General features: G+C 49.5%; 1 protein-coding gene across 8 annotated transcripts in view; it reads left to right on the forward strand.

Annotated features, from left to right (window-relative positions):
- Nucleotides 1-19,316, forward strand: part of MAMLD1 (mastermind like domain containing 1) — a 122,174-nt gene that overhangs the window by 85,437 nt on the left and 17,421 nt on the right. For 6 of the 8 annotated variants that reach the window (XM_055081662.1, XM_024116722.3, XM_007129564.4 and 3 more), the window contains one exon: nt 563-673. The exons of the other annotated variants lie outside the window; for them this stretch is intronic. In XM_055081662.1, coding sequence (XP_054937637.1) covers nt 563-673 — 111 coding nt within the window. The remainder of the gene's footprint in view (nt 1-562; nt 674-19,316) is intronic. 8 annotated transcript variants of the gene reach the window in all.

The raw sequence follows: 19,316 nt of genomic DNA on the forward strand, positions 1-19,316 counted from the left end.
CAAGGGGTAGGTGGCCGTAAAGTGCTCGGCTGGGGATGTGGCCCAAGGGAAGCTCCTGGTGGGGGCTGACCTCTTTGCTGAGGGCCCCGCATGACCGTGGCCGCTTGGCCTTGACTCCCACTGTTGCCTGTGTCTGGCCTTCCCTGCCCACCTTTGCTCTCCTGTCCCACTCTTACAGCTCCTAAGGCCCAGTCGCTGTCCCCCCCGCCCCCCCCCCCAGGAAGCTTTTCCCCAACCGTCCTCTGGACTTCCCACTCTGTCTCCTTCTCCTGTAGAGAAGCCAAGGGGTAGGTGGCCGTAAAGTGCTCGGCTGGGGATGTGGCCCAAGGGAAGCTCCTGGTGGGGGCTGACCTCTTTGCTGAGGGCCCCGCATGACCGTGGCCGTGCAGTCCCCAGAGGAGAGAGACCGTGTCTTTTTCATCCAGGCCTCATGAAGCATCGCCAAGCAGAGCGCGCCACACCAGGGATCGGTCCTTCGGTGGGAGCACCCGTGGGGGTGGCCAGGGTGAGCGGCCAGCCCTTGTCCGCGGTTCAGGAGCACTTTGGTTTGATTTTGTTATAGGCCTGTTGCCAGCTGTTTTCGTGGACTTCTGCAGCTGGCTTGGGGGAGTGCCAGCATCAGCATCCTAGCAGGCAAGATCCTCAGCCTGGAGCCGTGTCACCATCTAACATTGTGAGCCTTTTTGGTTTCTTTTGTGTTCAGCGGGGAACATGTGTAGCCTGACTGTGTTGCCTCGGAGCCAGACCAGCTGTGGCTCCGCAGAGAGAATCCTTCACGGTTAGGGTCGTGAGAATCACACCCGACCGATTCCCTAGGTGGGGCTGGAGAAAGCGTCCGGGGGAAGGCGCATGCAGCCAAGCTCCCCAGGCCAGGAGGGGCTCGGGTGATCTCCGCCAACAGAGGCAGGAGGCTGGGCTCCCCGGTGGGATGCTCTTGCTGCCAAGAGCTACCTTCCCGGCCGGCGCTGGCCAGTGCCCAAGGGCTGAGCGTGCTACCTGGTACTTCGCCTGCCTTTTCTCGGCCTAGTCCTCAGACGTAGGGGCCGTTATCATTCTCTTTAAAGCTGAGAGGACTGAGACACAGAGAAGTGCCCAGAGTTGCCCGGTCACACAGCAAGTCGGGGCCAGAGCAGGGAGTCCGGCTAGAGAGCCCACACTTGTAACCGCACGCACGGGGCCCCGCCTCCAGAGCCCTGTTCCTGCCTTGACCTCCTAACTGTTGCCTCTTCTACAAAGTGGGTGTGATGGTAGGCTGTTTGAGGGTTAAAGGCGTCGATTCAGCGCATCTAAAGCACTCCAAACAGAGCCTGGCGCAAGAGCTGCCAACGAAAGCTTGCTCTCACTATGCCTGACTAGTCCTGAGTCTCCAGATCTGCTTCCTGGGGGCTGAGGTGGTTCTCAGACCTGGGGCTGTGTCGGGACAGAACGTGAGCAGAGCTCTCTCCAGACCCCGTGCCCGCCCGTGAGATGGGCAGGAGTGGTGGGGCTCGCTAGCTTCGTGGGCTCTTCTTGTCCTAGGCCCTGCCCTGCCTAGACCACCGCAGGCCCACTGGGCGAGGGGAAGGAGCCGCCTCTGTGCTTTCACGCTGGCTCCGCCCCGCTCCCCAGCACCCTGCTCTGTGCACGGCGTTCTTTTAGCCAAAATGCACGGGCGAGGCCTCCAAACGGGCACATCAGCAGCTCCGCTGTTCCTTCTCGTGGCCTTTCTGCATTCCGTTTAAGGCCTAAGAACCCAGCTCTGGTCACTTGGCCAGGAGAAGGTGGAAGAAAGGCAGAGGCGGGTGTTTGAGGCCCCCGTGGTGAGGAAGTACATGCTTCTTGCTCCCAGCAGGGAGAACTTGCCGTGTTTTACTGATGGCCAAGCTGAGCCCCAGGAAACACTCGTTACCCCCTGGATGGCGTTGACTAGCTCGTCGCACCTCCGTGGATGGTAGTGGTTACCACAGAAGGACTGGGCATTCATCTTAAACCAGAAATGCCAAATCCAGCTGTCGCCAGGAGCTCATTCTTATTTTCAGACTAGTCTTTCTCAGCTTGGGGGATTTCACCTTTCCAGTTACATGAGCGATCCAATTTCAGTGACCCGCTTGCTTGCACTGAAGGTAAAAGGTAAATGCCATCTGGCATCAGGGCAGCAGTTCAGCATGGCAAGGGCACTGGAGGCAGACAGACTGGGGTTCAAGTCCGGACACCAACTCTGAGTGGGCAATGTGCCGGGAGCAGTGTCACTTAAGCCCCCTGAGCCTCAGCTGCACCTGGGGAAAGGGATGGGCCCCATCTCGTAAGGCCTTGAAAGACAGGAGATGCTGAACCGATACCGCTCAGACCCCTGCCGGGCCCACACTCCGCACCCAGGCACGGCAGGCGTGGGCTCCCAGACTTGGATCTGGAACCCCTGGGGTCAGACGCGTTTCCAAATTCAGAACCTTGGGAACTTTAGAAAGGTAATACGGTGCATATACCAAATATGACACAACCCTCCGGTGGAATCTGGGGCACGTTTTGTTATTTTTGCAGAGAAATATGAATATTTAACTAAGCCCAGGTCAAGTTTGGTCCCAAATACCTTTTGGCACCAAATTTACAAAAATAAAATAGGCTTTCAGAGCTTTCGGCCTTGAAATTACGGATGAGGGCTGCGGGCCTAGAATTATGAAGGAAGGGACTATGGAGTTGTGGCCCCCAGCCCTGGTGTGTTGACTTTCAAGGCCCCCGAATCTCCTACTCCCAAGGCTGGGTGACTGCTCTCTGTTTTTAGTCGACGCGAGGCAAAATGAATTTTGTCGCTGAAAACCATTGAGGATACCTTAGGGTACTGTGAACATCAGGGTTAGGACTTCAGTTTGACTATCAGCCGCTGGCAGAGGAACTGACATTTACTCAAAGACAGAAACAGTTCTGTCCAGGAGATGAGGCTTGTGCTCTGGAAGAGTCGGAGAAGCAAGAGGCAGCAAGAGCGCCCTGGGTGCACGTGCGATTGCAGAGCTGGGAGGGTAGCATGGCGGGGAGGAGGAACAAGGACGGTGGCCAGTTGGAATAAGAACAAAAAAGCCTGAAATCTGGTCCTTGAGGCAGGCTGGGTTGGGGGCGGGGAGGGGCAGCTGCAGAGAAATAGACTAAAGAAGCGCTTGATATGGTTTGGAGAGATTTTGAGAGGGGCGAGAGAGGGGACCTGAGCCTGCGTCTGGGAAGGCTGGACGAGCCCTCGCCTGCGTCTGCGCCGTTTCCCGCCTTTGATGCCAGCCGCCCGTCTCCCATGCTTAGGCAGCAGTGAGCCCCCAGCAATGGCGGAGCCGCGGGCTCATCAGGAGAACTTGCCATCCACCCTCCTGCAGGGCTGGGCCTAGGAGGGGCATCTGGGCGCCTCGGTCTGAAGTGGGACCGTGAGGAAGCCCTCTTGTCCCCCTCACCCGTGGGGGCCTCTTGTCCCTGGGAACCGAGCCTCTGAAGCGCAGCACTCCCAGCACCCAGGGCCTGGAGGGAGACAGCACAGAGCCAGGGACAGCGGGGCCTTGGCCCTTGGTGCCTGGCAGGGTGCGGGCCCCGGGACTGCGCTTGAGGCTTGGATCGCTGAGGTCCAAATACCGGCTCTGCCACTTTTCCATTTGGCACGCTCCTTCCTATCTCTGTGCCTCAGTCTCTCCATCTGCAAAATGGGGATACTAGTATACCTATCAAATGGGGCTGCTGAGAGGATTCAACGAGATGAGGTAAAAGTGCCTGGCCCGGGGCCTGGCACACAATAATGCTCCGCCGACGTCAGCTCTACTGTTCCGAGAAAGCTCTTGAAACTCGGCACTCGGTGGAATGCGTTTAGACCGCCAGGCTCCTCTCCGGCTCCCAGAGTTGGGTGGTGGCTTGCAGAGGAGGGGCGGGGGAGTGCCCTCCGGCCGTGGGGCGTCAGGGAGGCCAAGTGGCGGAGACAGACTGGTGACCCCCGAGAGGAGCAGAGCAGCCGGGCCCAGCTGCAGCTTCCCAAGCACCCTGGCCAGTGGGGAGGGGACAGTGCTGGCCATTCTCCCTCCAAGCACAGATGGCAGAGGTGCTGGGAGCCATGCGGGGGGCTGCACCATCCCGCGTGTGTGCTGAGTAACAAACGACAGTAACAAATTCTGCCTGCATTCGGCTGGGCCCCAACCCCGCCGCTTGCAACAGGCTGAGGGCTGCCTAGGTTTCTAGATCCAGAGGGACTGCTGCCGATGGGCGGAGAGAAAGAATGGAGGGCAAGTGAGGGCCAGCCTTGCCGGCCACCCGGCGCCAACGCCGCCAGGAACACTGGTTCATCGTGGTCACTTGGTCTGGACTTCCGAGGTTGGACTCGACTGCTCGGTAGAGCAGAACCTTGAATTACTGCTGTCTCGATTAACACGGCAAATTAAAATCTTTCCCTTCACACCGTGACCTCCCATTGAAAACCAAAATGATAAAACCAGGTTAGTTAGACCGAGAGAATTCCCTATTCTTGTCAAGGTTACGCCGGCTCCATTTTCCACTGGAGGAAGAGAGTCAGGAGAAGTGGCAGCGTGTGAGTCTGCTCCTAGCCTCAACATCATTCACGACCCTTTAAAAGCAAGTGACCACTATCTTGCCAGAATACCAGACCCCCTTGGAATCAGATTGTGCCACACATTGTCAAGGAAGGGCCTGTGACCTTGGACTTGAAAGTCCTTTCACCAGCTTCCCTTAATTCTTCTGCTGTTTTGAGGCTAAGAGGCAGGGCAGGGCGGCACTGCTCCCTGCGTAATGAGGAAAGTTTCTTCGCCTTTGTCTTCTACGAATTCTGGTGAGAAGCATCACAGATTTCATTCCAAAGGTTAGTACTGCTGAAGTGCAAAAGCAGAGGCCTCTGGGGGAAGCTCTGGGCTGCACTAAGGAAGAAGCGGGGCAGGAAAGTCAGATTTCAAAGAGCCCATGTGTCCGGCCTCGCCTTGCACACGTCTTCTCTACCAGACATGAGGACATTTTCCTGAATAAGCACCTTTATTTTGTTTTTTGTTTTTAAATTATTATTATTTTTAAAATTTATTTATTTATTCATTTTTGGCCGTGTTGGGTCTTAGTTGCGGCACGCGGGCTTCTCTCTGGTTGTGGCCCTCGGGCTCAGTAGTTGCGGCACGTGGGCTTAGTTGCCCTACGGCACGTGGGATCCCTGACCAGGGATCGAACCGGTGTCCCCTGCATTGCAAGATGGATTCTCAACCACCGGACCACCAAAGAAGTCCCTAAGCATCTTTATTTTGTATTTAAGCACGATTGTACATACGGGCTTAGTTTTCCCTTTCTTTTTTTAAATTGGGCAGCAAAGAACTATTTAGTTTGGGGAAACATTTTTTAGCTGCTTTGGGAGGCAATATAATTAGACAAAGTTTACAATAAGTGCCCTACATACTAACCTCCAAGTTGTGAGCTTTCAAAGACGCGCGCGTGCCCCTGTATGCCAGCTGTTGTACTGTACTACAGTACTGTTCAACGTACTGTACTGTAAGATTAAAAATGTTTCCTTGGGACTTGCCTGGTGGCGCAGTGGTTAAGAATCCGCCTGCCAGGACTTCCCCGGTGGTTCAGTGGTTAAGAATCCAGCTGCCAGTGTGGGGGACATGGGTTCGATCCCTGGTCCGGGAAGATCCCACATGCCGCGGAGCAACTGAGCCTGCGTGCCACAACTACTGAGCCTGCACTCTGGAGCCCGTGCTCCGCACAAGAGAAGCCACTGCAATGAGAAGCCTGCGCATCTCAACGAAGAGCAGCCCCCGCTCGCCACAACTAGAGAAAGCCCGCGCGCAGCAACGAAGACCAAACGCAGCCCAAAGTAAATAAATTAATTAATTTAAAAGACAAATTGTTTATTTTTTGTCTTTGTTAGTTTTTTATGTATTATTTGTGTGAAAAAATACTATAAACCTATTACAGTACAGTACTATATAGCCGATTGTGTTAGTTGGGTACCTAGGCTAACTTTGTTGGATCTCAAACAAATTGCACTACGAATGCACTCTCAGAACAGAACTCATTCATATGTAGGGGACTTACTGTAATATACAGTTTGATAATTTAGAGACCGACATCTCTGTGTTGAATAAGTTTTGCTTTAACCACTCTGAATTGCCAGGAAATGAAAGTCTGTTTGGTAAAACTCAGGCTCAGAACTTGGTACTAATGTTACCAAGAATCAGATTTTTTTTTTTTTTTCAGTTTCTTTTTTGGTTTCTAAGTACCGTTAATGATCCTCCACCTCAAAGCTATGTCCCTTTTTCAAAAAGTGGAAATTTTAAATGAGCTGCCTATCAAAAGTTAACTTTTTAAACATCAAGCTTTTTCTGTGTTGGAAGCTGAAGAATAAGGGAGACATCGCGTTGCAATGAGGCAGCATTACTTTTGGCCCCTGGAGTAACGATCCATCACTTAGTAAGGTCAACACCAAAATTAATGGGGATGCACAAAGCCCCCCAGTTCAGATGCCTCCTTAATGGCGATCACTAGCCTTAATTTTTAATTGCTTGACAATTGACTCATGAAAGCTGGAAAGGCGGCCATTTTCAGAAACCTCCTGTGAAGTTTTTGTTTGGTTTTTTGTTTGTTCCTTTTGTCTTTACATGCCTGAAAAGGAACACTAAACTTTGCTGAAGTTGGGGTTCCCAAAATGAGACTTTTAGAAATGAAGTATGTAAATTATTTTCTACTAAGTTCATTGAAACAAGCTGCATATTTGTCACTGTAAAGCAAGGAGAGGAATCTGATTTCAGTTTTCAAAGAGTCGCAGAGGACAGAAATAAATCACTGTGTTATGTTCCTTTAAACTGTAACTGCTTATGAATATCTACAAACCCAAAATGTAGACTGCCTCAAGGAGAGGCCGTCCACTTCCACACGTAAAACAGGTTTGAAAGTGAAGTGGTCAGCTACTGTTGTGACCCCAAGTGAAAAGTTAGCAAAATAGAAAAAATGTCTAGGGCAGATGGAGGGTCACAGTGGATTTGCACCGTTCGGCTGTGACCCTATAACACCTACAGCCAGCATCCTTGCCCCTCCTTCCTGCACCCTCCCCAGCTTCCCTCTCTCAAATCCATTCATGGCCCCATAGGGCAAATTTATGGAAACCTCTCCTGAGCCCGTTTGTACTTTCAGCCTCTTCTGTCCCTTGGGGGTTGTCAAATCCCACAACCTGGGCCTGCTGGGCAAAGCAACGGTGTGCGTATGCTCCGAACTGGTGGCTTGTGAGATTGAAGGGGGCAGCGAATGAAAGCAGCCCACCCCACCCCACCCCCCAGAGAAAGAGTTTCTGCTTCTTCCTAAGGAGTTGAAAAAGTTTAGGTTTTGATTTGATCTCGTGACTTTTGCCCACAATGACAAGCGCTGCTTTGTCTGATTGTGCTTTGTTGTTGTTGGATGAGGGCTTATCGTGTTAGCTTCTCCCAACAAAATCAGTGAGGTTGTTGAGAGCTAAAAGCAGCGTAAAGGTCCAAAGAGATCACACCTCCACCCCAGGCCCGCGTGCGTGCGTGGCGGTCCTGAGAGCCCATGCAGTGCCCCGAGCTGAGCCTTCCCTGGCTCCTGACTCCCAGTGGAATAACAGCTTCTAAGACAGAGAGTGGAAGAAAGGGGCAGCATTTCTCCATTTCTTCCATCCTTCGGTCCTTCGCCCCATGTGAACCGAGTTTCATGTTAGATTAGAAAGTGGGCAGGATGGACTCGCACGGAGCCCGTAGACCTTGACTCAGTGATGGAGAGCTAGGTGCACAGGAAAAGGGGAAGTGGGCAGTCCAGGAAACGATCACAAAGTCCTGGCCTAAATGTGACCTTGAAAGCCTGAAAGGTGCATAGCCCTACTCCATCAGAAATTACTCCAACTCTTGCTTTGCTTTTGGGAGCTTTGGATTTGAAGCTAAATGCAGAGGTTCTATCTGGCCTTACCCCCTGCAGCATGCTACCATGTTTGGCCATTTTTGAGCAGAGGACGTGAGCAGAATTGTGGGGACCCAGACTTTTCTACAGGCCCATGTCTGGGTGGCACGTGAAAGAATTTGCCAAGCCGGCTGACTCAGGAGGCCAGTAGATGAAGGTGGACTCCTTATTTACAATTTTGCATAATGATCATTTACTTCCATGTGACAAAGCTTTGAAAGATGTGGGAGGCCTCCAACCACCCTTGAGTGGCGGTAAGTGGGAACAATTCCATGACCTTTCCCTCTATCAGGCAACACTTTCAAAGATGAGCTCTAGAAAATGTGAACAGGCAAAGCTCTCGAATATGGCTTTCTAGTTTCATGTCGTCAAAAAACAAAATCTTGACACCCATTAGGATGGCTATTATTTTTTAAAAAATAGAAAAAACTAGTGTTGGTGAGATGTGGAGAAACTGGAAACCGTATGCACTGTTAGCAGGAATGTAAAATGGTACAGCTGCCGTGGAAAACAGCAGGGTGGTTCCTCAAAAAATTAAACATGCAATTACCATATGGCCTAACAATTCCCTCCTTGGGTATATACCCGAAAGAATTGAAAGCAGGTTCTTGAACAGATATCTGTTCACCAGTGTTCACAGCAGCATTTTCACAATGTCCAAAAGGTAGACGCAACCAAAATGTCCACAGAGAGAAGAACGGATGAACAAAATGTGATCCATCCACGCAGTGGAATATTATTGAGCCTTTAAAGGAAGGAAATTCCAATACCTGTTACAGCATGGATGAACTTTGAAGACGTTATGCTAAGTGAAATCAGCCAGTCACAAAAGGACAAATACCATATTATTCTACTTATAACAGGGACCTAGGAGTCAGATTCATAGAGACAGAAAGCAGAGTGGTCCTTGCCTGGGGCTGGGACACTGGGGGTTAATGTCTAATGGGGACAGAGTTTCAGTCTGGGAAGATGAAAGTGTCCTGGAGATGGATGGTGGTGATGGCTGCGTGACACTGTGAATGTACTTAATGCCACGGAGCTAGGCACTTAAAATGGTCAGTTTAACAGCAAGAAAAAAAGAAAAGGAAAAACAAATTTTAAAACATGAGCTAATCCTCTCCTAGTCAAGGCAGTATTTAATTTTGATAATATTAACGTGTGATGTCGAGGTGGCAGCAGCTGAGCTGCCTGTCTTCCTTCATGGAGAGGAGAGTACTGACTGCACGGGTACCATACCCATGTTTCTGTGCAGGCCGGCTGCACTTCCTAGATGCCTTAGTGACATGCACTTAGAAAGAACTTTCCTGATAAATTGATCACAACTTCTGTCCTTTTCTGGGCATTTTAGAGAAATGACACCATGTGGATGGGGGAACAAAGAAGTGATATAGACAGAATGGGGTCTCTGCTCCGGAATGGGGTAAGGAAGCCCACTGGCTTCATGGGTTCTCTGGTGCATCTGCAAGCCTAGAAACGCTAGGATGGCTCACGGTTTGCTGATTAATACAAGAGCCAACAGAACAATGCTAGGGACTCACTTTCTGTGCACAGTGTCCCTCTGGAGCAAGTGCTAGGCCCTGGGGTAGAGTTCTGGAAAAAGTTAAGGGTCTCGGCTGCAGTGAGAACCAGGCTTGACACTGACGCACAGAGTAGGAAACAGGAGCCTCTAGTCATTGTCCAAATGACTTTTGGGAAGTTGACGCACCTGGTCACTGTGTCCCCACTCACACCCCAGCTCTCAAGATCTTCGGGTTCTGCCTTCCAGGGCCTGGCAGTGTCCACTTTTGAATCAGAGTCATTCGTGTCTTGCCTGTGCCCCCATTTGCTAGCAAATCCCTCAGGCACATGATGGCTTATCTAGGTCTGTAAACGTGAGCTCAAGGAGCCTTTGAACAAATGACTGGAAGAACGCAGGAAGGAATGAACCTATGAATCAGTTGCCTCTGCTGGCCTCTGAGAATTAAGCTCCTGAGATTATTTTGAGTGTCTTAGAGTAATTATTGGTAGAAATCTCCAATCTTCGAAGCCCAGGAGGCTGATGGACTCAGATTCTTGTGTTGGACTGAAGGGAGAGCTCTGCCTCTGCACACAGGGTCCGTACCCCCTGACTGTGACTGTGAGACATTTTCTGGTCCAGTTGGGGCTCTTTTGTGCCAACAGCACGAGGACAGACACTTGCCTACAATTCTACAAGTGCACTATCTGAATACATTTGATTTCTTCAAACTCTAACAAATAACACAGTTTTGGACCTCCAGGGGTAATTTGCACTGGTTGTTCTGTTGCGGTGGTAGCAGTTGTCTCATGCATTTTAGAAGGACGAACAAGACCTCTGGCTGCCATTTCACATACCACAATGATAGCAGCACATGATATAAGAAAAGAAAAAAAAAAAGCTGGCTTAGAAATTCAGGCCACTCATTCCATTGCTTTTTTCCCCCGTTCAGATTCGCTTATGCCGCTCTGGGGCGGCACTGTTACTCCTAACGTAACCCAATCAATTTCAGTTTTGAAGGCTGCTCAGCGTATGTTCTTGTCCTGTCGGATCTAAATGTTAACTTATAAGAACAGTTGGTTGTATTTGAATAAGCTTTCCCCGTTGGTTTAAATGAATTCAAAGGTTTTTTTTTTTTTTACTAGTTCATGAGCATAGATTTTTATCTCCTTTGTGGAAATGATCTTTGGGGGTTTCGTTTTGATTTGTTTGTTTTTGTCACTTTGACAGCTGTATCGTTAGCTTCTTCTATTTGCTTGATTCACTTTTCATTTGGAAGTGTCTTCTTTAGCAAAATAATTACGTCACAGAGATTCCTTCCTGGCACCCTCCAGAAAGATCTCCTGATGTCCCCTATTGCTATATCAGCTGTTATAGTTCGAGATTGGTACAGATCAAAGTAGCAGAATGGGGTTGAAAAGGGCAGCCTCTGGCAATGGCCTTGACCCTGTCGATTCCCTCTGAACTCATAGAGCTCCAGCATCATATAGATCTGTTCTGCCTGGCCCTTTCCTCAGCAGCCGGTGGGCAGTACTGCTCTTCCAAGCGCTGTAGTTACCCCATCCTCACTGCAAAAGGCAGGATTGTAGTAGAGGACCCATCCTTTGATGAAACTATGTCAGCCGACTATCAGAATGACCTCATGGCCTCAGGAACTGACCAGACTCCACTGCAAGCAACAAATACGCTTGTGACTTGTCAGAGCTAGATTGACGTCCAGTTTCGAGTTTAGAATCCTTCTCCATATGCCCCGTTTTTGGAAACAAATTACAAAATCGTGAGGTTGATCAACATTGTAGTCCAGATTGACATATATACACTAATATGTATTAAATGGATAACTAATAAGAACCTGCTGTATAGAAAAATAAATAAAATTTTTAAAAATTTAAAAGAAAAAGACATTGTAGTCCAATATGCTCTCTCAGAATTCAGAGCCCTTCAGAGGTTTGAAGACAACTGGAATGTTCCCACTGAATCTTCCCTCCCACCCCCAATTCTTTGCCCGTTTCCTGGCTATTTCTCTCTGAACTGAGCAAAGGGCATTGGCGTGAGGCCCTCTGGGTGGGTAAGGCTTTACTGGACTGACCCAAGTGCTCCAGGTGCATGAGCCCTGCACAGGGGAGAGCAGGAGGGTCCTTCATTCCTGCTCCTCCATCTCACCTGCCCTGCCCGCACTCATCGCCCAGGCAACTCCAACTTGTGACTCCGCCTTCCCATGTCTATTTCCCACTCTTCAGTAGATAAAGGGTGTTTTTCTTTGGCACTCTTTTTTTTTTTTTTGGTAGTATAGTTGACTTACAATGTTGTGTTAGTTTCAAGCGTACAGCAAAGTGATTCATTTATACCTATTTTTTCAGATTCTTTTCCATTATAGGTTATTATGGGATATTGAGTATAGTTCCCTGTGCTATACAGTAGGTCCTTGTTGTTTATCTATTTTATTTACCTTAGTGTATATCTGCTAATCGATAAAGTTTTGATATAATATTGGACTAGGGTTTGAGAAAGAGAACGAACCCTCCTAGAGCCATCAGCACCCGAGTCACCAACACCTCTTACAGGCTTTTAATTTTTTGTTTACAGTTATTACCTCTGAAATCAAATCTCGACTTTCTGGTATGGTCTTGGACTTTTCAAGGGATTTAAAAATTTAGGAGTTCGGTGCCAGTAATTGCTTTTAGGAGCTAGCACTGCTAATTTGCTATAGATGAATTCCAGTTTGGATTGTCAATTATTTTCTTCTCAGAAAGCCACAAAGTACATATTCGAGTTAGCGTCGGAATTGAATTTGATCCAGGAATTCATAATGTTGTTAAGCTAGACTATTGCTGCTAAAACGTGGATCACATTCAACTAATGCAAAATAGAGTATTTAAGAGCTTGAGTACCACACTTGAGATCTGAGCGAAGAGCCCAAGATTGCAGTCTGGGATCCGCACTCGATGCGTTTGCTTGATCATGCTGTACAGACAGCTTAGGTGTGCTAGAATTCTCTTTAGGTGAACTGGTCTGTGGGTAAAGGAAGATGACTCAAGGCTGAGCAGGGTCCCACAGGCCCAGGCTTCGTCATCAGAGATGGGCTGTGTCCTCCAGCGTGAGGCTGGAGGTGTGACGCAGACGTCATGAAGGTCTGAGGGGCCAGGCTAGAGTCTTTGGCAGTTAGGATGTATTGAGTCGCAAGTAGCAGGAAATAATAAAGGAAACTAACTTCAACAATAAAGGGAACTGACTGAGTCCTGTAAGTGGAAGTCCGGGTCTTGGGCAAACTTCAGGTAGTGTCACCGAAGATGCCGTTTCCTCCCTGCTGTCTATCCGGCCTTCCGGAGCATTGGTTTCACCCTCGGGCCGGCTCCCCGTCGTGGGCACATGATAGCCCTCAGCAACTCCAGGCACTGCAGGCCTCCTCCTGCCCTCATCCAGGGGAGCAGAAGAGAGAGTTGCTTCGAGAAGCTCTGTCAGAAGAGCAAGGAAGCGTCTTTCCCAGAAAGCCTACTGTTCTGCTCCGTGTAAGCGGAGCTCGGTGCCCGGCCTCTGCAAGCCCAGGTGGAGCCAGGTTTCCCCAAAGCACATGGGCACATGGGGCAAGTGAGGCCGCCTGAACGGAAGCTGTGGAAGGCGCTGAGAGCAGGAGGGCTAGGTGCCAGCTTAGCCATCAACTGTCTTTGCTGTAATCGACCTCTTTGGCCATCCACAGTCATACCCTCCCTCTTTCCCATGCGTATGCCTCCCGAAATGCTCACTCTTCCAGAAAACCTATGTACTCCCTCCCAGAGGGGTTCAGTTCCAATCCAGAAACTGCACATGTCGTGCCATCCCCTCAGTTTGGTCAGAGCACAGCCCCTCCTGTTCCTGGGACCCCTGGCCATCGCGCCCACCTTGGCAGAGAAAAAGCAGAAGTACAGGACAGGCAAAAAAAAAAAGAAGCTCCCATTTGGAAAGGAGGAATTGGAAAGCAACACACGGTGGTCACTAGCCCCGCATCCACGGGCTCAGGGGTTCCTTGCTTCTCCAGGCCTCAGTCTCCTCTTCTGTATAACAAGAGGGTTGGATTAAAGCACTGGTTCTCTCTGGAGTGTGTCCTGGAGGGTTTGTGAAAGTGCAGGGTACTGGGCTCCACCTGCAGAGTTTCTGATTCAGTAGGTCTGGGTGGGACCCGGACGTGTGCATTTCTAACAGCTGCTGCTGGCCCAACGACTCCCACTTTGAGAACCTCTGGTGTAGGTGAGTCCCACAGGCCCTGCTGATTCTGACATTTGGGACTCAGCTTTTTCTTAGCTATCTCTTCCGTTCCACATTGATTTACAACAGATTGCTTTATAAATGGGACACACCCTGCTCTACCATGTGAATAGCTAAAAATATCTCAGACCCCCAGCTTTGGTTTGTTATCTGATTTTCAGCAAGTGGGCTTAGGGCTTCAGGAAAGCCAACAACTTTCTTGAATTTAATAAGTTAGGAATAGAAATACGAAGATTGTCCATCCGTCTTCCCCGCCCCCATCCACTGCGGCACGATGCTCTTTGGGTTGACTCTGTGTGACTCCAGAAAGCAGCCCTTTTTCCAGGGAGAACCCAGATCCTTAGGCCTCATTTTGAAAGCCTTCTCCCTACGTAATCTGCGTATCCATCAGGTCTTGGGATAGCAGTGGCACTGGGTGAAGCTGTGATGTAGCTAAAGTTGATTTGAGAACTTTGCCAATTTTCTGCCCAGGACCCCCTCACCTGGACAACATCTCTTTGTCCTTCAGGTCACAGCTTAAAGTTCAGTTCCCCCAAGAAGCCTCCTCTAACTAAACCCTCATCCCAGCCAGGCTGGGTTCTCCTGTCGTTTGTTCTCTGCAGTGTTCCTGTATAGCACTTACCACCTTTGTTAAAAATCCCCCTTAAGTGATCTCCATCACATGAACGTGCCTGCTTTCTCCACCAGTGTTATCACAGCACAGGGCCTGGACCCTGGTGGGTGCTCAGTAAATATGTGTTGCACGAATGCTATAAAAGGCTGACTGTGGCGCTTCCCTGGTGGCGCAGTGGTTGAGGGTCCGCCTGCCGATGCAGGGGACGCGGGTTCGTGCCCCGGTCCGGGAGGATCCCGCGTGCCGCGGAGCGGCTGGGCCCGTGAGCCGTGGCCGCCGGGCCTGCGCGTCCGGAGCCTGCGCTCCGCAACGGGAGAGGCCACAACAGCGAGAGGCCCGCGTACCGCAAAAACAAACAAACAAACAAAAAAAACAGTCCTATAATCCACCCATTTGCTGGATTGCAAGGCCCTGATGAAGGAGAGACAGCAGTATGGTGGAGACAAGAACCTTCTCCACAGTACAAAGTGTGCTGTGTTTACTGAGAGTTGCTGGACTTGGGCAGGTGGAGACAGTCTAGAGCCCACCTAAAGCCCACGTTAGCCAGGAACCCTGGAAAGCAGATTAGTCTGGGGTTTCCCCATTGTCTTTTTCAAAACAACCAACTCATAAGTGGGGCAAGGAAGGAAAGTCACCCAAAAAGATATGTAGCCCAAAACATCTACAGAAACTATAATAAAGCTCCCACAAAAATTAACTCTCTGAGCTGTGAGCCAAGTGCTTGAGGAAGGAGACAGGTGAGCACTCCTCATTTTGCTCACTGCTCCCCGTGGTCATTCACTGGGGCAGTGTGGGAGGGTCAGAGGGTGAGGAAAAAAGGTTTCCTCTTATGTCTGGCAGAAAGAAGAACTAAGTAGCCAAGTGCTCCTTTGTGTCTGTTTGGATCTACCAAAAGGCAGACACCAGTATGACACTAGACATGCAAGAAATGTATGGGGCAGGGAGAGCCTGTGAAGGCTAAAGGATGAGAGAGCAAGGGAAGGTGGGGAGAGCCTCAAACCACAATGCAGGTGGCCTGTGACGACTGTGGGACAGAGGAGGATTGGGTATGAGGTTCAGCCAGGCCAATGGAGAATTCTCACATCATTTTACAGATGGGGACACTGAGGCCTTAAAAGGAGAAGGTAGACAAACAAATTTTATGAACAGAGATGCAAAAATTCTCAACAAGACCCTAGCAAACCGAACACAGTAACATATGAAAAGCATTATGCACCATAACCAAGTGGGATTTATCCCAGGAATGCAAGGCTGGTTCAACCTATGACAATCAATCAATGTGATAAACAATATGAACAGAACAAAGGACAAAAACAAAACCACATAATCATCTCAGTAGACACAAAAGGGAAAGGGACTTTCTTAAGCTCATAAAATGAATAGCAAAGCCCAGACTAAATTCAGGTCACCTGACTTCCAGGCCAGAGCTCTTAATAGTAGTCGGGGTGGGGATGGAGGGTGGAACTGGCCCTCTCAACCGCATACACTGCACTGAGCCCCATATTGAGGACTTGCCCCTTGTCCTTTCATCCGGTCCTCACAACAGCCCCTGGCAGTGGGCACTGTGTCATCCCTACTTACTGCATAAGGAGGCTGAGGCTTAGAGAGATAAGATGACTTACCTGAGGCCACCCAGCTGCCAAGCACATGAAGGAGCTAAGCCTAGACCTCAGGTTTCCTGCCTCCCGCTCTGGAACTTTCCCTTGCCCTTCACTGCTCTCCTTGTTGATTGGTGCCGCTGGGTTAACCCGGTTCCATTAGTTCTCAGCTCACCTACTGCCAAGTCAAGTAGATGGGTTTTTTGCTGTAAGCAGATGGGAGTGTCCTCCAAATTCTCTGGGGAAAGAGCCCCCTCTCCTATGCCAGTACGTGACAACTCTCAGAGCCCAGGCTGTTGACCTACATCGTGTAATCTGGGTTAAGTGGCCATTTATATATGTTAATGACTCAAACATCTTTAGGAGGACTGCAGAACTGTAAAGAAGCAAGCGGCACTGGGGAGGCCAGAGGCCAAATGGTTGGAAGGTGGAGGGCAGCGCAGAGAAGAGGGGAATGAGTCTGTCCTTTGCTCCTGGACATGCTGAGGACCAGGCTGGCTGGCCTCTGGTGGAGGCCATCCCAGTGAGAGCTCTTGCTTCGGGATGAAGCAAGAAAAAGAAGGCAGAGATTTCAGAGTCGGGTAGAGAGAGCGATGCAGTTGGGTCAGGACTCAGAAGGCACCTTGGACTGGGAATCTGGAGTGGTGAGTTCTAGTCTTCTCTGATTTGGGGCAAGGCTCTTCCCTACCAGGAGCCTCAGGGTCTGTACCTACCAGGGTCCTCAGAGGGTGGCATTGCAGGGCTCCACGCTCAGAGACTGAGTCCCTGCAAAACAGTGCAGATAGATGCTCTCTGTAGGTCTCTCTGACTCTTGGCCTCTCTGTCTTTAACTTGCTCGGCGATCTCTTTTCCCCCAATATTTTAATTGTGGTAAAATACGCATAACGTCAAATTTACCATCTTAGCCAGTTTTAAGAGTACAGTTCAGTGGTATTAAGTACATTCAGACTGTTGTGCCTTCATCACCATCAGCCATCCCTAGACCTCTTTTCATCATGTACAGCTGAAACTCTGTCCCTATGAAACAATAACGCCCCATGACCCACTCCCCTCAGTCCCCGGCAACCACCAATACTCACCTGGCAGGGGAGAGAACATGATCAGGAAGGTGGTTTTCCTAGGGTGAGGCTTAGCCATTGTTTGGTAATCTTGAGCAAACCATGGGCCCTCTCCTTCTTCTCTTGAGAATGATGACTTGAGTGGGTGAGCTCTCATTTCTCCTCGAGTTACAAAAAGCGTTAGGGTCGTAGGGAGAGGAGTTAGCCCCAGGGAGACAGAATGGGTCAGAAGAAGACAGAAGGTGAGGCCTTCAGTAAAAGGAAAGCAGAGAATGATGCCCCGCTCCCATACCAGTGGGGAAGGAAGAAAACCCAGGCTGCTGTGTGAGAGAGGCATAGCAGGAAAGCACAGGCTCATTTGTCATTGGAATACCTGCTTGTGTATCTATATGGACAAAATCTTGCAGGGAAGAAGGCAGACCCCAAATCCTGAGCCCTGGAATGGTTGGCATTCCTGCCAAGAAGTCAGTGTCAGCCCCAGGCCACCCGAAACCCCATGAAGAGTGTGCTGAGCTGGGTCCTTACAGCCCTGATCCCACCCTCTTCCCCGGCGACTGGAGCATCTCCAGAAAGCTCTGGGATCGGCAACAGAAAAGAAAAGAAGATCTAAAGTCCAAAGTGACTGTTTTAACCTAAATGATGATGATTTTACATGAAATTGAGTTGTTCCTTTGACACACCATCATATTTTCTCCTTACATGAGTCCTGGCTTTGTTTGTTTTTTAATCCATATGATACCTACAGAGGAGCATATAAAACATAAAATTATGAAACCAACACCCGTGTACCCGCCAGGACAGATTAAGAAATAGAACACTCAAAATATCCTAGAAGCCCTCCGTCTTCCCAGAGAGAGATAGCAGCTATCCTGACTTCTGAGTGCCGACTCTAGAAACCCACCCGCGGCTCCTTGGTGACCTTCGAGCTCATTCTAGTTAGATTAGATGCATCACCAGTCTCTTTAGGTAGTTATTTTCTGCATAGATTCCTACAGATGGCTTGTCCCATCTCTTTTGTGTTGATCCTTACCAGTTTCAATCTTAGATGGAGACCTTGTCTTTTTTCAGTATGGTTTAAGATCTTCTGATTACAAGAATAATGTATGCTCTTTGTAGTAAACTTTGAAAATGCACAAAAGTGTAGCGAAAACACAAATCCCATGAGATAATAAAATACATAAATATACAATGTATAGATTAGCCAGGGATAACCGCTGTTAATGTGCTGGAATACACATTATTTTTTTTTCTGTGCCAAAATATGTATTTCACATGACTGGCGTTGAGCTGTGTATATAGCTTTTTCCTTTTATTGTGAAACGTGACATAGATACAGGAAAGTATGCAAGGCCTATATGAACAGTTTAAAGAAGTAGAAAGTGAAAACCTGTGTCGCTGCTGGTTAGGTTGAGAAATAGAACGTGGTCGACCCCCGAGTAGACCCCGCACCCCTGCTGCCATGTACCCCTTCTGGTAGAATTAACCACTATCTTGATTCCAACGTTCTCTTGCTTTTCTATATCGTTCCACTACTTATTCATGAGCTCTTCAACAAGCGATCGATTTGTTTTGAAGAACCAAGTGGCAGGCACCATCTAGGTGCTTGGGCAGCAAAGGGTCACTGTGCCACTATTCACTGGTCAGTGACTAAAGGTACGATGGATCCGGCCATGTGTAGAGCCCACTTCCGTCAGGACTCCTGGTGGAGTCATGGGCATGGTGCCGGACAGGCAGAAGAAATCTGGCCCGAGGGCTTTTGCTCGCCACAGCCTGCCTCCAGGCCCTCCAGCTTCCAGGTGGAGGTCAACAGAGAACACCTCTGTGGGGTGAGGCAAATCCGGGCAGCAGGATATGGAAGGCAGAGCAGGAAATTCAGCAGCAAATGGTCAAGGCCGATCTCTGCCAGAGTGGAGGAGAGGCAGATCCCTAGGGGTGTGGAGGCGGGATGGCCATCCAGGCATCTGCCTCACTGTGTTCGCCACCCACGTGCACTTCACCTGCCAGAGACCACCTGGGGCCGCTCTTCCTGAGCCTGCCACGTAGACCAAGCTGCTTTTCCCCTTTCCCCTCTGCCATTCTGTGATTCAGCTTCCCTGGGGCCGTGGAGTCAGTTAACCCTGGTCTAGCTGCCTTTGAGCTTGGGGTAGTGCATTCGACTTATCCTTGCAGGATTGTGTCTTTAAAAACCAAACCAGTGTGAGATGATATCTCATTGTAGTTTTGATTTGCATTTCTCTAATGATTAGTGATGTTGAGCATCCTTTCATGTGTTTGTTGGCAATCTGTATGTCTTCTCTGGAGAAATGTCTATTTAGGTCTTCTGCCCATTTTTGGATTGGCTTGTTTGTTTTTTTGATATTGAGCTGCATGAGCTGCTTGTAAATTTTGGAGATTAATCCTTTGTCCGT

The sequence above is a fragment of the Physeter macrocephalus genome, chromosome 21, assembly GCF_002837175.3.
Source record: "Physeter macrocephalus isolate SW-GA chromosome 21, ASM283717v5, whole genome shotgun sequence".
NCBI classification, from domain to species: Eukaryota; Metazoa; Chordata; class Mammalia; order Artiodactyla; family Physeteridae; genus Physeter; species Physeter macrocephalus.